An 18,937-nucleotide genomic window follows, 5' to 3' on the forward strand; every position below is an offset into this window, starting at 1 on the left:
AGATAGTTCCTTACTCTTTATGAGGTATCTCTCTAATCTCTAATTTGAAAACACTCAATAGGTTTCGTATGTACACTATAGTGATGGTATTCATGGTAGCCGTATACCATTTGTATAGTTGGCTCTCGTATGTTTAGTGATGTCCTGACATGTAACTGTATTTTGATTGCAGATGAAATAAATTAAGTTTGTTTCCCTCCTCAACAACAACAATAATAGTCATCAGCCGACTTGCATTTTAATCAATCCGTAACACTTTTTGATAAGAGTAATGATATTTGGACATCTATTTGATGATAACTTTGTTGACAACCTTGTTTTTCTCTATTCTTATTGATCAAAAACAATAGAGAGAAGATAAGAGCATCATGTGAGTATGAGAGAGAAAGTTGTCCAAAAGTTGTGAAAAAATGGTTGTACATATATCATTTCTCTTTTGATAATAACGTGTAAATGATTAATTATTCATGAACGGAAAATGATTATTAATTAATATATCTTTCACGTTTGAATAATTAGTTGACAAAAACTAAGTATTCCATCTGCACTAAATTATATGACGTATTGATCATTTTACACAAATTAAGAAGTGTAATTAATATTGTATGGAAAAGATAAATTATAAGTCATTTTACAAAATTATCCTTCATTAACGGTATAGGAAATATAAATTAAGGAATTGAAAGAAAAGAAAATAAATAGTTGATGGTATAGTACAAAAAGTAGCATTTAATGCTTCATCAGTACTCCATCCGTTCCAAAATATAAGCAAATTTGACTTATGAACCACATACATCATTAATTGAATGAACCTAAAAAGTCAAATTTACTTATATTTTGGAACGAAAGGTGTATTGTGAAACAACTTATAATTTTGGACAAACTATTTCTCCAAAACAACTTATAACCCTATTCAATTCAATAATAGAGAAATGAATTTGTTTAATGGGTTTCAAATCAATCACACTTTTACTCACTCAAACTGAAATTTAAACACATATTCCATCTGTAAGTTAACTGTAAATTTACTTCCTTATCATGAACAAATCAGTTAATAAACAATTTTAATCAAGTTTGGCCCCAACGAAAAATGCATATTACGACATCATCAAGCACCAGCAATTCCAGGCCAATTCGTTTGTGAGTCATCAAGATGTATGAATGTGTATGCTTACTTCTCAAGTAAGTATAAAATTTAATAACTTGGTCAGTTTAGACTTTAGGGTAGTTTAATTATGATGTACGCATAAACACTTTCAGAATCCACTGAAATATCTTATTAAATCTTATGCCATTTCCTACAAATAAAAAGAATTGATACAACAAATGTCTTTTATGTACTGTGATATAAATTTAATTTGAAAAATCAATTCCACACATTTCTTTTGATTATCAAATCAATTTTCTAAATCTACTGAAAGACTCTGAAAACAAAAATTGGAGCATGTAAGTCAATTGTCTTATTTTCAGCGTCCAATGCTTGTATGTATATTGTTTCCCTGGGTTCCTCGCTTACTCCACTCTGTGTGGCAAACTCCAATGCCATTTCATAATCAACCTGCATATTCACGTTACATACAAAATTTCAGCAACGTATTCAAATCCAAGCAACAGGAGACTATCCTAGAGGTATTGCCTAAAGCTCCATTTGTTGATTTCGTCAAAGCTATTGCAACTACCCACTATTGATCTGAAAGATGGACTCGGATAAAACCTATAAGCAGTTCATCACATGATCCGGGTTTTAAGGGGAAAAATCCTGAACAAGAGAACGTTATAAAGTCTTGTAGAAAATTTTATCAGGCTAATTTGTAGCTCTTCAAGCTGCCGCTAGCTACAGCAATAACTAGATCTAGATTTCAACTTAAGCTGGATTAGTGGATGTGATCCAAGACAAACAACCAAGAGATGTTCCGCTAGATTAGTTTTAACTGTCGCTCCAACAGTTTCCATCTAGTTAGGTTGTGGTTTGCCCTTTTAGTTTGTATATTGTGAAAAAACTGAAATTTTCACACAAAAAAAAAAAAAAAAAAAAAAAAAAAAAACAGTTAAGAGGGAAATACCTGTTCAACATGTTTAGCAAGCTTTTCGCTAAATGTTTCTTTAGTAACCAAATCCTCAGAGATTTTTCTTAGCAGTTCTACATCATCATCCCCATAACGACTCTTCTTTGATGGATTTAATGGTAACATTTGTTTCAAAACATTATAAAATGCACCACTAGCATCAGGAATGTACCTGCCAATTGGTAGGAACCATATATCATAATTCATACCAAACTAAAAGCAGAAGCAAGTGCAGCATCATTCAATTGATTCCTGAAATTATGGGACAAATTAAACTTATGCCTACCTGCTTAGATTTCGTTTCCTCTCCTGCTGCTCACGGGCCTGTATCCTTTTCATAATCTTGGATTTTAATTGGATACAACATTGTTGAATGGCAGACTGGAAATAATAGCAAAAAAAAAAATAGCATTAGCTTGCTTGCTTATCATTGCTAAAATTGAAAATTTGTTAACTACAAACTTCAAACCTTGACAGCAGAAGCAATCTCCGTTATGTCATCTCCAATGTATTCTTTTCCAGTTCCTTTAAATGGGATTTTTGTGCTCACGATACTTACAAAGACACCAATCTTGTCTTGTACCTGGTTAATTTTGTAACTACTCCAGCTGAAAAAGTATTAAGTTTCACTTGTTATTCTTGTGTTGTGATTGCTAGAGAACTTTGTAAAGCAATTATTGACACTTATTCTGTGACCTCATCTCAAAATTAGAAAGTCAAGGGGAAACCATATGCTTCTGTGCGTACTTACTTGATTCTTTTAAGCGCAGTCCTGGTGACAACATCTGCACCTTGCTCGAAAAGTAGTGGAATTCTATTGGCAAAACGAAATATATTCAAACCCTGAAAGCAAGTATTGTATATTTTTCAGGACAAACCATTACTAAATTACTATTGTTTAAAAGTACAACGACACATCACTGTATAACTAGCTCTTCATAGAGTTTTAGCAAGCTTTTAACTATAAAAGTGAATGAGCATTGAAGAGAGAACTTGAGAAGAATAGAATCAGATAATTAGTGAAAATGACTTCATAACAGCTTGTATGTACAATGCAGGTTTACACAGAGACAACCTAAGATAAGCTACCTAGCTCACTAAGCATAACATAATCATAACCACGGTAACTGAATTGATAAAATGTGCGGAGTCGGCAAGTTCTGTTATGTAGAAGAGGAACGGATGTCACAACTTTGCTAGAGACATTCGACTACTGTAAAAAACTTAGCTAGAGACATTCAGCTACCATATAAGTGCACAGCTCCCCTGGTTGCAAAATTTTATCAGCAACTCAATTCCACAGACTTTTCCCAGGCTCGGGTAATTCTAACTTCGGCACTAACCAGTAGATGGGCCATTTAGCATAGTGATGTTAATAATGTCTTTCCCAATGGGGATCTTCATGAAGAGATTTACATAATGTAACCTCTGAAGTTTGAAGCACTCGATATATTATGGGTTTGCAGACTTAACAAGGCTCTCTATGGCCTTGTACAAACACCTCATGTTTGGTATGAGCGGATTATATCTGCCTGGTGACAAGTTGAGTTCATTTCTACTAGTGTGCTACCTCTTTATTCCTTCTCTCATTGCTACCACTTGTCTCTATGTTTTAGCTATATAGATGGCACTATTACTATTGGATCTTAAGCTTCTCTTTTTAATGATTTGATCAACGAGCTTCGTGCATAATTTGCACTTAAAACACCTAGGATCTCTCGATTACTTTTTGGGAGTTGAGGTCAAACAGCTTCATGATGGTACTTTTCTACTTAATCAGAATACATAAGGGATCTGTGAAAAAGGAGCAAACATAGCAAAAGCAAAGGACATTTCTTTTCCTACAGTCGGTAATTACAAGCTAAGTATGGTACTGACGTGCTTCCAAACCTCACTTATGCAGGTTAATTGTGGAGGCCTTTCGGTATGCTTTGATAAGACCAAAGTAACTTAACACTACACTATTTTTTCAGGATTTTTTTTTTGTTGATATTTTTAGCACATACATGAATTTCAAACTAAACTGCTGTCTAACATAGATATTGCTGGAAGCGAAACTTAACTTGCTTGACATCTTTTCCACCTACACTGACTCCTGCTTCGACAATGAACGGGTGGCCTTCAAAAACTTGAGCACTGTGCAGTAGTCACAAGAGAACAACTTTTATGCATACCGAATTATCTACTACCAGAAAAGTCAAGCAAAGCACATAGCTAACATTGAGAAATCTCTAATGGACCTCTAGCATAGGGGCATCCCTAACCCCTCAAAACATAGTCAGAAAGATCAGATAGAATTATAGAAAGTAAGCTAAATGCCCATGATGGTCCACAGCGAGAAGGATTAAAAATAATGGTTAATTAAAACATATATAAGGTACAAGAAGCAATAATTTGAGGTGACGGTGAGAGTAAGATCTAACAAAACTTTGATATTGAATCACAACCTGCCTGAATATGTTGCAACCATGTCTGGGTGAAGCTCTTTTATAATTCCTAGTCGAAGGTTGTATTCGCCAGCAGGGCTAAGACACTGATAATAGATAGGAAGGACATAAACAATGACATGAGTAGACATAAGTAACATAATAAAAAAGTTAATTGTGGAACAGAGTTTGATGAATGAATAGTAAATGGGCCACTAATAGACTTCATCACTTACATGACCACTAGGATCGTCAAATTTGGCTTGACGAAACAACTGATGAATGCGTACTAATTGCTGTGATGTTAGAGACTTCACAGCCATTTTTGAACTGAAATCTGGACCCATTTCTCCTGAAAAAGAAAAGGTAAAGAGTGTAGTAGATAACAAATTGGGATCTAGAATATGCACATTGAAATATGTGAATACTGAATATCAACTTTATGAGCCAAATTAACTGTTACTAATTTACTGAAATCTCAGCAGTTATTCAAAGCATCTCAGCCTTGGGGACAAAAGCGTCTACATACAACAGAACTGCAGCAGGCAACCTAGCTCATTACTAATTCATTAAAACAAAAGTGAATATAAAAATAAAGAGGGACCTTAACCATTATCATGGTCCAATATCAACAAAGAAAGTGAGGCATGTCTTCTCTCTACGCATAAATATCGCACATTTACATTGCTTAAACATCAAGGAAAATTGACTATTATCAGGTCGAGAAACTTTTATTATCTTTCCTTTAAACAAACAAAATACCAGTTTTATTAATTTTAACTGATGCATGGCTGCATCCAAGCATTCAACTTGAGCACATAAATACCATGAGAAATGTTTCTTTACAAGAAATGCATGATACACTCTCAATTAAGAATCACAAAGAATCTACAACAAATTATCAATGAAATTAATATTTTCCTTACCTATCAATCTTTCAGCATGGGGTTTACTGATATTTACAAATTCATGCTGAAGAAACTGCAAAAGGTTCTGCTTCGAAGTTTCAGTAATAAGTCGTTTAATTAGAAGCAAATCAACAGAGGATGGATGATGTTTTGTCTCCAAAGGAATGGGTGGCATTACATCTGTTCTGCGAGCAAACCTTACAGTGACATTCTTGCTGCAGAAGACAACAGATGGTATAAGATGATTGTGCATAGCAGTTCTTGGAGGGGAGAATCTGAATAGATATATTTACATACTCAGGTGCATCTGACACAAATTTGAATTGAAACTGTGCATAAGGGGTGATGACAGCCATTTGTCGCATGTAATGCAATATTTTTGACTGCAATGCACAAAGGAGCTTATATTAACAAAAAAGTGTTCAGTATATAGACATGAAAACATTGTCTTTTGGAAAATGGAACTGCTTAAATACATCTGGAGTTTGCAGCAAATTTAATAAAACAACATCAAATTAAATTACATACGCGGTAGGTTGTCCAGTTACCCTCTATGACAACTTGAATTTCAGCTCCATGCCAATTTTGATTGTTCTCTCGTTTTTCATGTAAATGTACATGAGGAATATTCCTGATAATTGACGTGTTGATTAGGAGAATGAATATCAATCTAATTATAATATTTGAAAACATACTTATGAATGTCAATATCCAGCCTGCAAAATGAAATGTAATTTTGCTTTTTCATTGATGAAGAGATCTCAATAGGAAGTCCGGTACTCATTTTAGACCATATTAGTGCCTGCATACATGTAAAACACAGATCTATAAGACCACCCGAAACGTATGTAACTCACACTCAAGTGAAAAGCTGGCAACTGTTAAAAGCATGCTACATAGAGAGAAAATATATATATCTAGTGCCTGTTGTCAGTACCATCTTCGCACCAAGACCAAACTTTCCCCGAGTCTGCTTCAAGCCATACTTTGTCCCAGACAGAACTACAAGAATGGACAAGTGTACAGACAGTGAGGTTACTAGCAACAACCAAAAAAAACTGAAGAAATGTTGTTTCACAAACAACTCGGGTAGCAGGTTACCAACTGACCTCGACCAAACATATTGGGGATGTCATCGTGTGGCATTCCTTTTCCATTGTCCTGAAATTAGTACCAAGCATGCTACATTTAATGTACAGGAATGGGATAGATAAACACAGGAAAAGAGAGTATTTTCAAATTGGGTATCAAAATCAGATGAAACAGTTTTATAGATTGGATAAAAATCAAAACATAAATACCAATGGGTATCAATACAGAAGCACAAAAAAAGGCGTAATTGTAAGGCAGAAAGAATGTGCACCTTGCATGTAACTCTGTAAAATGAAGCCTCACCTCGACCCTTCATACCCTTTGAAGCTGGAGTATCTTTCACTTTCTTTCCAAGGGCAGCATTCTTTGCTTGTAATTCTTGAGCACGAGCTTCTTTTGCTAATCGTTTCTATGCAAGAAGATATAATGTCAGACAGAAAAAACCATATATAGAAAACCTACTCTATTTCACCAAGTTGTATGCATCGTATAAACCCATTCATAATTTTAAATCATGTTCGTTTTCAGTGAATGCTTGATGGATGCTTATGAAGCACTGAAACAAACAGAAACACTCGATACAACACTAACACATAGACATCGATATATCTTAAGAGAATAAAAGTGATTGAATTCTCCCTCCACACAAAAAAAAATGATTGAATTTAACAACATGTATCCGTTTTGTATCCGTGACAAACATCGAAGGCAGACTTGCCTTCAATCCAAAGGGTTGGGGCATATATCAGACATGAAGCTACACTTTGTAGCTTTGATAAAACCACAGTCACATTGTTTTTGGACAAGATATATGGAAGTCCAACGCAATTCCAAACGCATAGTCAAATTTAATGCCATAACCAAATGAACAATTTATACAATCCAAACCATACATTTGATCCATACTAATATATCTAAATCCAACAACAACAATCAAGCCTTATCCCTTTAAGTGAGGAGTCCATCTTTGCTCCATTTATGTTTTCTCAATTTATCCCATTTCAAGACTTAGATGAATGACATATGGCAAAATTAAATCTAACGGTTATCATTAAAAGATGAAGAACAAAAAGGATCCAGGTAATAAAAAAATAGAAAGCAATCACGTGTTCTGTTCTCTCATAGCTTTCCATCTTCCTCCCCCATTATCATTGCCGCCGCTGCTGACGGAACCCCTCTCCGCCCATACCAGCGGCGTATCTCTTCCCTAGCCTCACACACCATTCTTCGTTGCTGTCAGCGTCATGCTAATATCACTCCACCATCCCGCAACCAACACGCCGCCGCTCACCTCTTTTCTTCCGATAGCTGCCGGACGGTCACCGTTTTCTGGAGTTGTTGATCGGAACCCTTCTAGATTTGTTTTTTGAAAGCTGAAAAAGAGAATTTTGTTTGGAATAATAATAATCTAGCAAATTGTATTTTTTTAGGGGTGGGTGAAGATGAGATGTACACAGATAATAGTTTCAATTTACCCCTTTTATCTCATATGTGTTGTATAAATCTTCATTTTGTTTATGAACTGAATGAAATAGTATAGACTGTAGAATTTGATTTCTGTACATTTATCATATTCTGAAGTTATAAATCAGCAAGCAAGTAGGCATCAATTGGCGTGTGGGTTTCGGTTGTTGGTTGAAAAGTTTGATGATGCAGAATAGAAACATGTTATCCATACAGTTTTGATCCTTTACATCTTCTCCATGGCTTCCGGTGACTGTCCGGCCGCTGTCGGAAGGAAAGTGATGGGTGGCGGCGGCGGCACCGGCGAGAGGAAAAGGGAGAGGCAGCCATGGATATTGATGAGTGGAAGAAGCTAGATGGGTATTGGTGTTTCAAATGAATTAGTCTCTATTTTAAGATTTTATTATTAGCCCTTGGATTTATTTTTGACATATGTCATTTATCCATGCATTGAAAAGGAGTAAATGGAGGAATGTTAAATGGAGCAAAGATGAACTCCTAAGTGAGGCGGGCGATATGAATCAAATTACGCCATAATGTTCTATCATAAACCATATTTCTATCCAGCTCAATAATCTCTAGATCTTTCTTAATAGTTTCTCTTATACTCTGCTTTTCTAGTGATTTGGCTATCCTGCATCTGATCTACTCTCCTTACTACAGAATCTATAGGATTTCTCTCTACATACTCAAACCACCTAAGCCTAGTTTCCAATCAATCCAACAATCAAAGCTGCAAAATAGAATTGAACACACCTCACGAGCCTTTGCAGTTTCAAAATCATCGTACAATGCTGCATCAACACGTTCACGGTCAACTAGACCAATCATAGAATTGAATTTGCTTTTAATTATCTCCTCGCTACAAAAACCAAATCCACATTTAATTAAACCATTAATTAATTCAATGCATTGAAAAATTCAATTAACCACACACTTGTAGTTGCAAACTCACATGGTTATTTCAACCACAGGAAGCTCCGATATCGACTCTGCCGAATCAAGTGCATTCTCCACCAATTCTCTAACTGTCGTATATAGAGATTTTCCAGGCTGAATTCAAATCCACGCAAGTCCAATAAATCAAACAAGGAAAAAAAATCACAAAAATGCAATTATACTAAATAAAATTATGTAATTATACTTACATTATCAAATCCTGCTATGTTCTTGTTCTCCGCGAAGAATTCAGCTGGAGATTCTACAATTTTCAACCCAAAAAAACAAAAATTAAAATAAAATCAGTTGAAAATTAAGATAATGAAAAGTGAAATTGCAAGAGAGAGAGAGAGACTTTGTTTGAGAACAGTTTCTTTAGGTTTTCGCGGAGTTTTGGATTTGGATTTCTTTGATTCAATTGGACTTTCACTGTTTTCATCCATGGAGATTTCAAACAAAAAATCGAATGATATTGATTTTGATTTTGAATCTGAATTTGAATGAATTTGAGTTCAGATTCAGAATCTGAGAATGAGAGTGATGATTCTCGATTCAGCAACTGTAACACTAGGGTTTTTGAAAAATCTGAAAGTGGTTTTGGTTTTGACTGCGATCTAGTGGTGTCATCCGTATTGTAGATGATGCTGCTGCAGAACGGATTTGAGAGATCGACGGTCCATGTTTTTTGGTCGATGTAGTATTAATTTTTGAGCTATTATTTCCCGCCAACTGCACTTTCAGATCCGTATTTTTTTTCCCTGTTTCTTTCTCACAACTGCACTTTATGTCAATCTTTTTAATTTTTTTTTTCTGCTACATTATAATGTCCGTAAAATTGACAGTATAAAAATTGTTTGTTCAAATTCAATTATTTTTGAATCAATTTTATGTTGATCGACAATTATTATTTATGTGAATTGGTTACTGATCATATTATTGTGTGAAAAGTTATTATATGCATATTTTAGGATTCACATGATTAGAGACCACTTATTATATAGTATAAATTCATTGAGATAAGTAAGTCTCGCATCTTTTTATATTTTAGATAGATAGGTGAAGATTGTGGAGGATTCGACTTGAACATTTGAAGAATAGTCTCCAAGTAGGTCTCACATCAAAATCCTCAAATCACTGTAGTTAAAACTCTAACCCATGCATGAGGGATGAAAGAGGAGAACCTACCTCTTAATTCTAGGATCGTGATTTCTCCTAAAGCCTTCTCTTTGCACCTAGTTCCTCCAAATCTAGCTTTTTTCCCGATTCTCTCTTACTAATCTTCATCTCATTCAAATCATTGATTTTTCATCTCAGATAAAAAGAGTGTGTTGAAAAGTCTGGATTAAAATTTGTGTGCTAGCATTTCTCTTCTTGAAAAATAGGTGTGAAGGTCAATTATCATTTTTGTCCTTCATAACTTGATAAGCCTTTAAATCCTTATTTTACCATTAAATCGAATAGCAACATAATCAAATTGTGATTGAGTTGACTTACTTTTGTTAATGCTTCTAAAAGGTTTTTATTCTTAGTTTTTTCCCCTATGCTCTATATGACTACCATTCCTTACTCTGGTCATAACTCATATAAAGGCGTATATTTTGGTTTGCGAACCAAAGTCTCTTCTAAATAGTACAACCCACATGCATGCAACATCCCATATTGAGACAAATATTTTTTATGTCAAGTGTTGTAAGTGGAACACGATTGATCATTCTATTTTAATTAAGAAGATTCAATTTAAATTATCAATTAATCACAAATTCAATTTAATTTTTTACCAAAAGACAACTAATGTTAAATCACTACACTCCCTCTAGACGTTTGAAATTTAAGGAAAACTTTCTTATACCTTCTAAAGTGAAGAAAAAATGCTTATTAATCACAAATAGAATTTTTTAAATCTTTTTATCATACTAACAAGTTACGTCAATGATTCAAGGCTAATTCAGTTCCAACATAAAATCTACTAAAATTTGAAATTTTTCCAATGAAAAAATAATAAAGGAAAAGTAGTAGGAAAATTTTGACTAACAAGGGAAGACCGTCCTACATTAAGGTAATATGACAATACACCATGTGCTAGGCTACATTATTATTCTTACTCAATGTTTCCTAGAATTAGAACCTTCACACTTGTGAAAAAGTGATCCAAAAATTTATATCTAACTAGGAATGTATCGAGATATTCTTGATAGTTAGGTATCATTCAGGTTGGTGAATTCTTGGTTAGTAAGGGATTATCCATAAAATAGATTGTCGACCACACAAAATCCAGTGAACTTATATAGGCAGTGACGGAGCCATGAATTTTATAGAGTCTGAGTAAAAATTGTATATTTTATGTGGGTGGTTTTATAGACTTCCCATATAATGTTACCACCTTCCTGCGAATATATCTTTCCTACGGATCCTAAAATCCTAAGGAAACAATTACCCACGAAGATATTACATTTACTTGGGACCTAAATCCTTGGCAAAATCCGCAGGAAAAGCGAGAGGTTCTAATAATGGCTGGATTTGCTACAAAGAAAGTAGAAGCTGAACCTGGACTAGTGCCCAGACTAGCTGGGGTGGTTCCGGTGAGACACATCTGAATTTATGGATATTATTTTTGACACTTATCCAGTAAGTAAAAAAATATCATAACTACCTTTCCAATTATAGTATATAAACTATCATAATCTATCTGATCTTATATCAGAAAATATTATCCACACATGCTTGCAAAATAACAACTTAACATAGCACCTTATTAGCAACATACAATCATAATAATAGACATGAACAACAATATTTAACACCAAGAATACCATATACATTTCATGTTTATCACTATAAAATCTTTATTGTCGTTATTTTAAGCAAAGAAGAATAAGACAACAAACAAAATTACTTAACTAGTTATCTGTCACTAGAAATATTACTAGCATATGTGTATATAACATAACAGGAACAATTACGTACACAACTTTTATTTGAGTTTCACATTCTTTTAATTACTATTTGCTAAGGGAGACGTTTTAGTATGGGGTATTTTTTAGAGACTTGTATTTAAATAACTCTGTGGTTGAACAGGTTGTGATAAGTACGTTAAACACAAGGCTAAAGACATTATAGACACACATAGGAGATGTGATCATAGTAGTCCCACATTGATTGTAAACGTGTTCATTGTTTGATATATATGAGATGTGTCTCATATTCACCATGCATTGTGATTGAATTTCAATCATCTCCCACAACCCTCTCCACAAAAAAAATAGTAAGTTAATGGAGAAAGAAGATAAGAAAAAAAGAGTAATGATGGACAATCATCTCCCATATCAAGTTTGTGCAATTTGATATGTTTGCTCTGAATGACAGTTTATGAATAACCTGTTTTTGCTTTGCTTTGCCGATTTGCATAATTTTGCCTTGAACTACATCAAAAACACGCTAGAAATGCTTAGTTCTGGGAAAACAAGATATACATGACTCGAAATGAAAACATTAGAAAATGTCCCGAAAACCATAGGCAATTGTTCTAAAACTCATATAATTTGGAACAAAACTAAATAAAAATGACTGAAAAATATGTTAAAAATAACGGAAGATGATCTGTCATCAAGTAAGTAACTAGGAGAGAAGAAAAATGATGTGCAAAGAAGATGTAGAAAATTTTTGTGGGAGAAGATCCAAATCATTGAAATTTTGAATAGAAATGTGGTGTCATAGTAACATATGATCAATTATGAAAAAGAAACGTATGATCGCAGTGGCGAGATGAAGGACACCCAAACATCATGAAATCGTGTTTGAGGAGCTGGATTGTGCGTTCAAGACTTCTAAAAAGTAATTAACGAAACAAAGTATTAAAAATTATATTTTGCTTAGATCAAATTTTAAATCATTGTGTCATTTTGATCTTTTATATTAGGCATAAATGTAATTTTGATTTTTTCAGAAAATAAGTTTATGTCCTCCTATTTCAAAAACAAGTTTTTTGGTTCCATGATTTTACTTTTTTTTGGAATATTGTTAGACATATTTTTTGCTAACATAGATATTTTTTGTGGCCTAATAAGCATTTTTAGGTTATACATTAATAGGTCAAATTATAAATGATCCAAATATGTAATGATGTATTAAAATTTTGAGAGAAAAAAATAGGGAGACCAAAAATTGGCTTTTAGAAAAGGGGGACCAAAACTTCATATTCTTGAACGTAGGAGAACCAAAAGTGTAAGTCTTTCCATTTTAATGTTAATTGTATAAAAATAAAAAATATATTGCACATTAGTCCTTTTCATCTTTTGTGAGACACTCCCTCTTTTAGGACAAAATTAGAGGTTAAAACTAAACGAAGAAGAAGCAACAATCTACTAATTAAAATATTGTAAAAAAAAATCTACTAATTAAAATTAAACTTGTTTGATATGTTTCATTGCATTCTTAATTATTGGAAACATAGAGTATAGAAAATTTAATATCTTTTGAGAAAATTTTTAAACCACTTTGCAGACAACTTTGGATGTCTTTTCAAACCATTTTTGTAATCTACAAAATTCATGCCAAAGCGCGTTGTATAACCCGATGTCCATTCAAAATTGTCGAGCAATGACCATGCAAAATATCCTTTTACATTTACGCCGTTCCTAATAAAACAAAACAAAAATTAAATCATGTATGAGAAAGCAACTATGCTTATATAACTAATCTAAAAAACGCTTAGAAAAAACTAGTCACAAAAAATTAAATATATAAAGTAATATTCACTTACTTGATTGCAGATCGAATATAAAAGAGATGACGATGATAATAGTCAATTCTATAAGTGTCCATAAGGGCTTCCTCTAGTGATAACGTTGGATCGTTGAACTCATCAATACCTAAAAATTAAGTTTTCAAAAAAGATTGTGATAAGATATATGCTAGATAAAAATATTAAACTAAAATTTTGACATAAACATCAAATTTTTTTCCAAAAAAAAAACTTATGTATTCTATCTCACATTTACATTGTATAATAACATTCAGGAATAAACAATACGAAGTAATTAAAGTGTGTTTACCATTTTCGGTGATGTAAATTAAAGGATTGTTGTACACTTTCTTGACATAGAGTAACAATTCTTGAATTCCTTTAGGATAAACATACAACCAATTTGAAGCTGCCTGAACACAAATAATTACAAACATAAACTAAATATATATAAACTTAAAAAATTATAAAGTTATAATATGTTGTGGTATACGTACCCTTTGACCTATTGGAACACCATTACGCTCACCTTCCATCACAAAAACAAAAGAAATAATTTTATCATCAAATTAAAAAATATTCATTAATTTCGACAATGATCAATAAATAAATATATGCTTACTTGTAAAATTGACATGAGAATCAGTGTCGTAACTGAGTCTACCATTTTTAGGTTGTGGTGCATTGGTAGCATACATAGAGGTATAATAGTTTAGTCCAACGAAATCAAATGACCCTTTAAGTAGTCTTGCTTGCTTTTTAGAGAACTTTGGCAATCGTTTTCCAACAAGACAATGCATGCTTTGTGGGTATTTTCCCGTTGTTAGTGGTTCCATAAACCTGTAATCAATGTTACAAACAGGGAAAAAATAAAAAACAATTTCACGAACAATTATTATTTTTTAGAAGTACTATACAATATAGTCCAACAAATTGATAGTGTGATGATTAAAAATGAATGTATGAATGAACACTTTTTACAGTGATCTTGTAGCAACTAATATAACAAACTAACAACTAATATTTTAGGAAAGTTACTTCAAACTTCTTGTTTTGTACCATTGATAAAGTACCATTTTGGTTTTGGGGTCTACCAGTAGGTGAAAATCCAAGGAGGTTGGAAACATAGAAAACAAAGGTTGGACTCTGTGATGAAGATATTATCTTGGTGGAAAGAAAGGCACCTTTTGATAGGAGGAAAGGTGGTGCTCATAAATTTGGTCCGTAGTACTTACTGGCAACATTCCATTGTTCTATTTTTCTTTCTTTAAAGCTTCTTGGAATGTCTTAAACGAAATTTTCTGAATTCAATTAATTGGGTAAGTTGGAATAAGGTGTGCCTACCAAAGGATGAAGGAGGATTAGGAGTAAAAAAAAATTGAAATTGTGTAATTTGTCCCGCTTGAGTAAGTGAAGATGGATAAATTTATCATCTTATTTAGGTTTTTTCTAGATCATCTTATTAGTATTCTAGTGTAGAATTAAGCCCTTACCATCCAAGCATGAAGTCTAGTCCTCGTTCAACAGCGTTCTGATCCAATTTTTTATCAGAAAGTGGAAGGAACCAATGAGACGCCAATGTTATGCCTATCACGCCCTTTTGAGATTCCTGCATATAGATCATGTTTTGGTTATTAAATATCTTGAACTTTAAATTAAGTTCTTATCTAAGTTATAACAAACCTGATACTTCTTCTTGTACACATGGACAACTGCGGCATGAGCGAGAAGTTGGTGATGCGAAACTATGTAAGGCTCTTTCCCTGAATCACCACCGGTGCAATTTGAACTAAACCATTTAGAACATCGACCAGGTGCAAAGAAACCTAATGTATAGGCAAAATTGCTGAAAGCGTATGGCTCATTGAAAGTGGTCCAATACTTCACCCTATCTCCAAACTCTTTGAAACAAAGTTCCGCATAATCTTGAAAATCATTTCTAAAAATTAGTCATGTATTAAGATGTTAATGCTTAGTATTGTTGATTGGTTGATATACAATTTGTTCCAAATTCACATTATCTTAATGAGGATCTTGATATACAAAGCTATTACAGATAAATAACATAAAAAAATGAATTAACACCTTACTAATATTTATGTAAATAAGATTTAGGTAATTTTGTATCACTTACACAATGAGAGGGCTTAAGAAGCCGCCATACTCGTCCTCTAAAGTTTGAGGAAGATCCCAATGAAATAAAGTTACGAATGGTTGTAGACCTACAATATTGATATTCAAATAATTTTTTGATTATTAATGTCGCATAAAATTTGAAAATGTGTAGTAGTTTAATAAAAAAATTCAAAGTAAACTAAGTACGGGACTAACCATTGGCCAACAATTCATTGATGAGGTTGTTGTAATATTTGACTCCTTCTTGGTTTATACCTCCATTAAGTTTTCCTTCTATTGATAGGTTATTATAATGGAAAGAAAAAAATGTGTGAAACAGCAACATAATTAGGTAGAATTAAATAGGAGTTAGTCGTTTATGTTTTACTCACTTGGGACGATTCTAGACCAAGAGATTGAGAATCTATAAGCATCCAAATTCATATTCCTCATGATGCCAACATCTTCCTGCGATATTTAAGTGTATAACATAGAAGTACCATATTTTTGTCAAATAACATACTATCATTTTGTTGTATAGAACAAACTAGATAATATAATACAAAATAGTAATCAATTGCACTTGCATATTAAATTTTATTTTTCTATATTGAATTTCATTATCTTTATAATAATTACTTTACTATTTTTATATCTTATGAAATGTTCTATGGATTAATTAATTATCATTAAGGAAGTGAAAAAAAATATTATATTTGGTATTTCAGTTGATTTCATATCATCACTTGGACTTTTTAACAATATTGACAAGATTTTTTTTTTTTTTTTAAGTTTATAGATAAAGTGATAATATACCATCTAAAACTCATAGATACAACTCTAAGGTTCCAAATTTTGACACGGGTGCATGTCTTTAGTCTAACAACATAGGCATTGGCAGTTGAACTAGACCTCACAAACAATCGCGAACTTTAGATTGATAATCTCATTCGTAATTTTGATCATATACATACAATACCTTATAACGGTAATATTGGTCAATTGCGACATCTCCGTTGCTTTTGTCTCGTATCTTTTCTGCATGTTGAACATTTGTTTAATTTTAAAAGGGTAAAAACATAATTACAATATAGGTGCATCTAATATGCAACTATATTGTAATTATGAAAAACTAAATTATATATCCAATCAAAACTCACACATCTAGTCATTACACGCGTGGAACAATTAAAAAAAATGAAAAACTAAATTATATATCCAATCAGTGCCACGTCAGTGAATATCATAAGTCAGATGGGTCAGGGGGTATTTTTGGAGAATCTTTATTTTATAAGGGTGGAATCTAAAAAAATTACAGGGGAAAAACTGAAAAATGGACTATATTACGGGTGGGTAAACATATATTAATCCAAAAAAATAGGCTTAAATGCAATTTTACCCCCCCCCCCCCCCCTATTTTATTGAATCTATTACCCCCCTATTTTAAAACTCGGAATTTTACCCCCCCTATTTTTATTGATTCTGGATTTTGCCTCCCCTATTTTAAAACTCGGAATTTTATCCCCCCCATTTTATGTTTTTCAGGATTTTGCCCCCTCCCTCTATTTTATCCACATAATTAATTATTTGTATTAAATGTTTTTTAATGAAAAAATAAAAATAAAACCAAAAAAATACTAAAAAAAATGAATAAAAAATACTAGAAAAAATGCATTAAACTAGTATGATCTCTAAAAATAAAATAAAAAATTAGTATGAAAATAGAAAATATTTAGAGGTGCAAACTAGTTTTTTCATGTATTCTTAATTGAATTTTTTCTTGTAATTACAAATTTTTTCTATTTTTTAGTTTTTTTTTGTGTTTTCTTTATATTTTTTTTACCAAATTAATATTTTCTAATCGTTTCTTTATTTTAAAATAGGGGGTAAAATTTCGAGTTTTAAAATAAAGGGGGCAAAATTCCGATTCAATCAAAATAGAGGAGGTAAAATTCCGAGTTTTGAAATAGGGGGGTAAAATTCAGATTCAATCAAAATAGGGGGGGTAAAATTGCATTTAAGCATAAGAGCTTCACCTAAAAAAAATTCTCCCTTTCTTGACTAGAAGAAATCAAGTGTCTATTTTTACTAACATAGTTTAAATTATATTATTTCTTAAAAAAAATGATTATTAAAATGTTCAATATTATTTATGGGAGCACATTTTTATTTTTCTGAAGAAAAAAAAGTGTAAAATTTAAACATATTATAAAATTTTCAACTCATCATAAAAGTACTCTTCATCTTTCAAAAAAAAAATAAAAGTACTCTTCATCTTTCAAAAAAAAATAAAAGTACTCTTCATCCCTTTTAGTTAAATCAAGTCGTCAATTCAATATTGATAAAAAAAAAATAATAATAATAATAATAAATCGAGTTGTTACTAAAGCAAAATTAATTTGAACATTTTACATGCATGGATGGAGAAATCAAATACCTGGATACTTATGAGTGTAGGTGTCCCATATACTTGCTCCTCTCCCACCTTCTTTAGCAGCACCTTCGTACTACATGATATAATATATTTTATGAAACGTTAAGCCATTAATTATTTTATTGCTCATATATTAAAAACTACATTTTGGTCCGAGTGAGATTGAATTCAAATCTTGTAAGAAGGTCTCATTGAAATAATGAGCTACCGGTCGATCATATTTACTATAGCATATTAAAAAAATGAAATATTTTACCTGGTATGATGAGGACCCTGTCCCAAAAATGAAGCTTGTGGGAAAACTAGTTCGATTAAGTGAAGAAACATCAAGAATTGGTGAAACAGCCTCCATAGATGGCAGTGTGGTCAAGAGATTCAAGAGAGTGAAAATTAAAAAGGCTTTGAGTAATGCCATATCCTTGTGATGAATGAAAAACTAAATCGAAAGTATTGTTCCTTTTATGATTAAATATTTAGAGCCAAATATAGAGAAAAATTGGTGTTGATAGTTAAGAAACAAATAAATATAGGTTGTAAGTATTTTTCAAATATAGAGCCAAAAATTGGTGTAGGTTGTATTCGTCTATATTTATCTGTAGCTACAACCTATATATATATATATATAATTGGTGTTATTAGCGAAGAAACTGACAAATATAGACCTCACAAACAACTATGAACTTTAAATTGTTGTATTAAGGGTAAAAACAAAATTATAATATAAGTGCGTCTAATATGGAACAAAGAAAATT

The 18,937-nt window shown here is 32.3% G+C and overlaps 2 protein-coding genes across 2 annotated transcripts; both read right to left on the bottom strand.

Annotated features, from left to right (window-relative positions):
* Positions 1–1,262: 1,262 nt before the first annotated feature.
* On the bottom strand, positions 1,263–9,485 carry LOC11421475 (DNA topoisomerase 6 subunit B). The gene is made up of 19 exons (XM_003597432.4): positions 9,251–9,485; positions 9,105–9,157; positions 8,912–9,009; positions 8,713–8,818; positions 6,764–6,901; positions 6,510–6,561; positions 6,338–6,402; positions 6,096–6,202; positions 5,929–6,031; positions 5,698–5,783; positions 5,419–5,615; positions 4,729–4,844; positions 4,514–4,599; positions 4,130–4,202; positions 2,818–2,909; positions 2,536–2,674; positions 2,353–2,447; positions 2,064–2,238; positions 1,263–1,558 (listed from the first exon to the last, which is right to left on the bottom strand). The coding sequence occupies exons 1-19, from the start codon at positions 9,336–9,338 to the stop codon at positions 1,412–1,414; spliced, it is 2,016 nt and encodes a 671-aa protein (XP_003597480.1). The 5' UTR covers positions 9,339–9,485; the 3' UTR covers positions 1,263–1,411.
* A 3,872-nt stretch (positions 9,486–13,357) lies between these two features.
* On the bottom strand, positions 13,358–18,600 carry LOC11435241 (beta-glucosidase 12). The gene is made up of 13 exons (XM_003597433.2): positions 18,442–18,600; positions 18,189–18,258; positions 16,731–16,789; positions 16,144–16,219; positions 15,968–16,045; positions 15,771–15,858; positions 15,320–15,575; positions 15,130–15,245; positions 14,259–14,476; positions 14,134–14,165; positions 13,947–14,049; positions 13,655–13,763; positions 13,358–13,529 (listed from the first exon to the last, which is right to left on the bottom strand). The coding sequence occupies exons 1-13, from the start codon at positions 18,598–18,600 to the stop codon at positions 13,358–13,360; spliced, it is 1,536 nt and encodes a 511-aa protein (XP_003597481.2).
* Positions 18,601–18,937: the final 337 nt, after the last annotated feature.

The sequence above is a fragment of the Medicago truncatula genome, chromosome 2 (assembly GCF_003473485.1).
Source record: "Medicago truncatula cultivar Jemalong A17 chromosome 2, MtrunA17r5.0-ANR, whole genome shotgun sequence".
NCBI lineage: Eukaryota > Viridiplantae > Streptophyta > Magnoliopsida > Fabales > Fabaceae > Medicago > Medicago truncatula.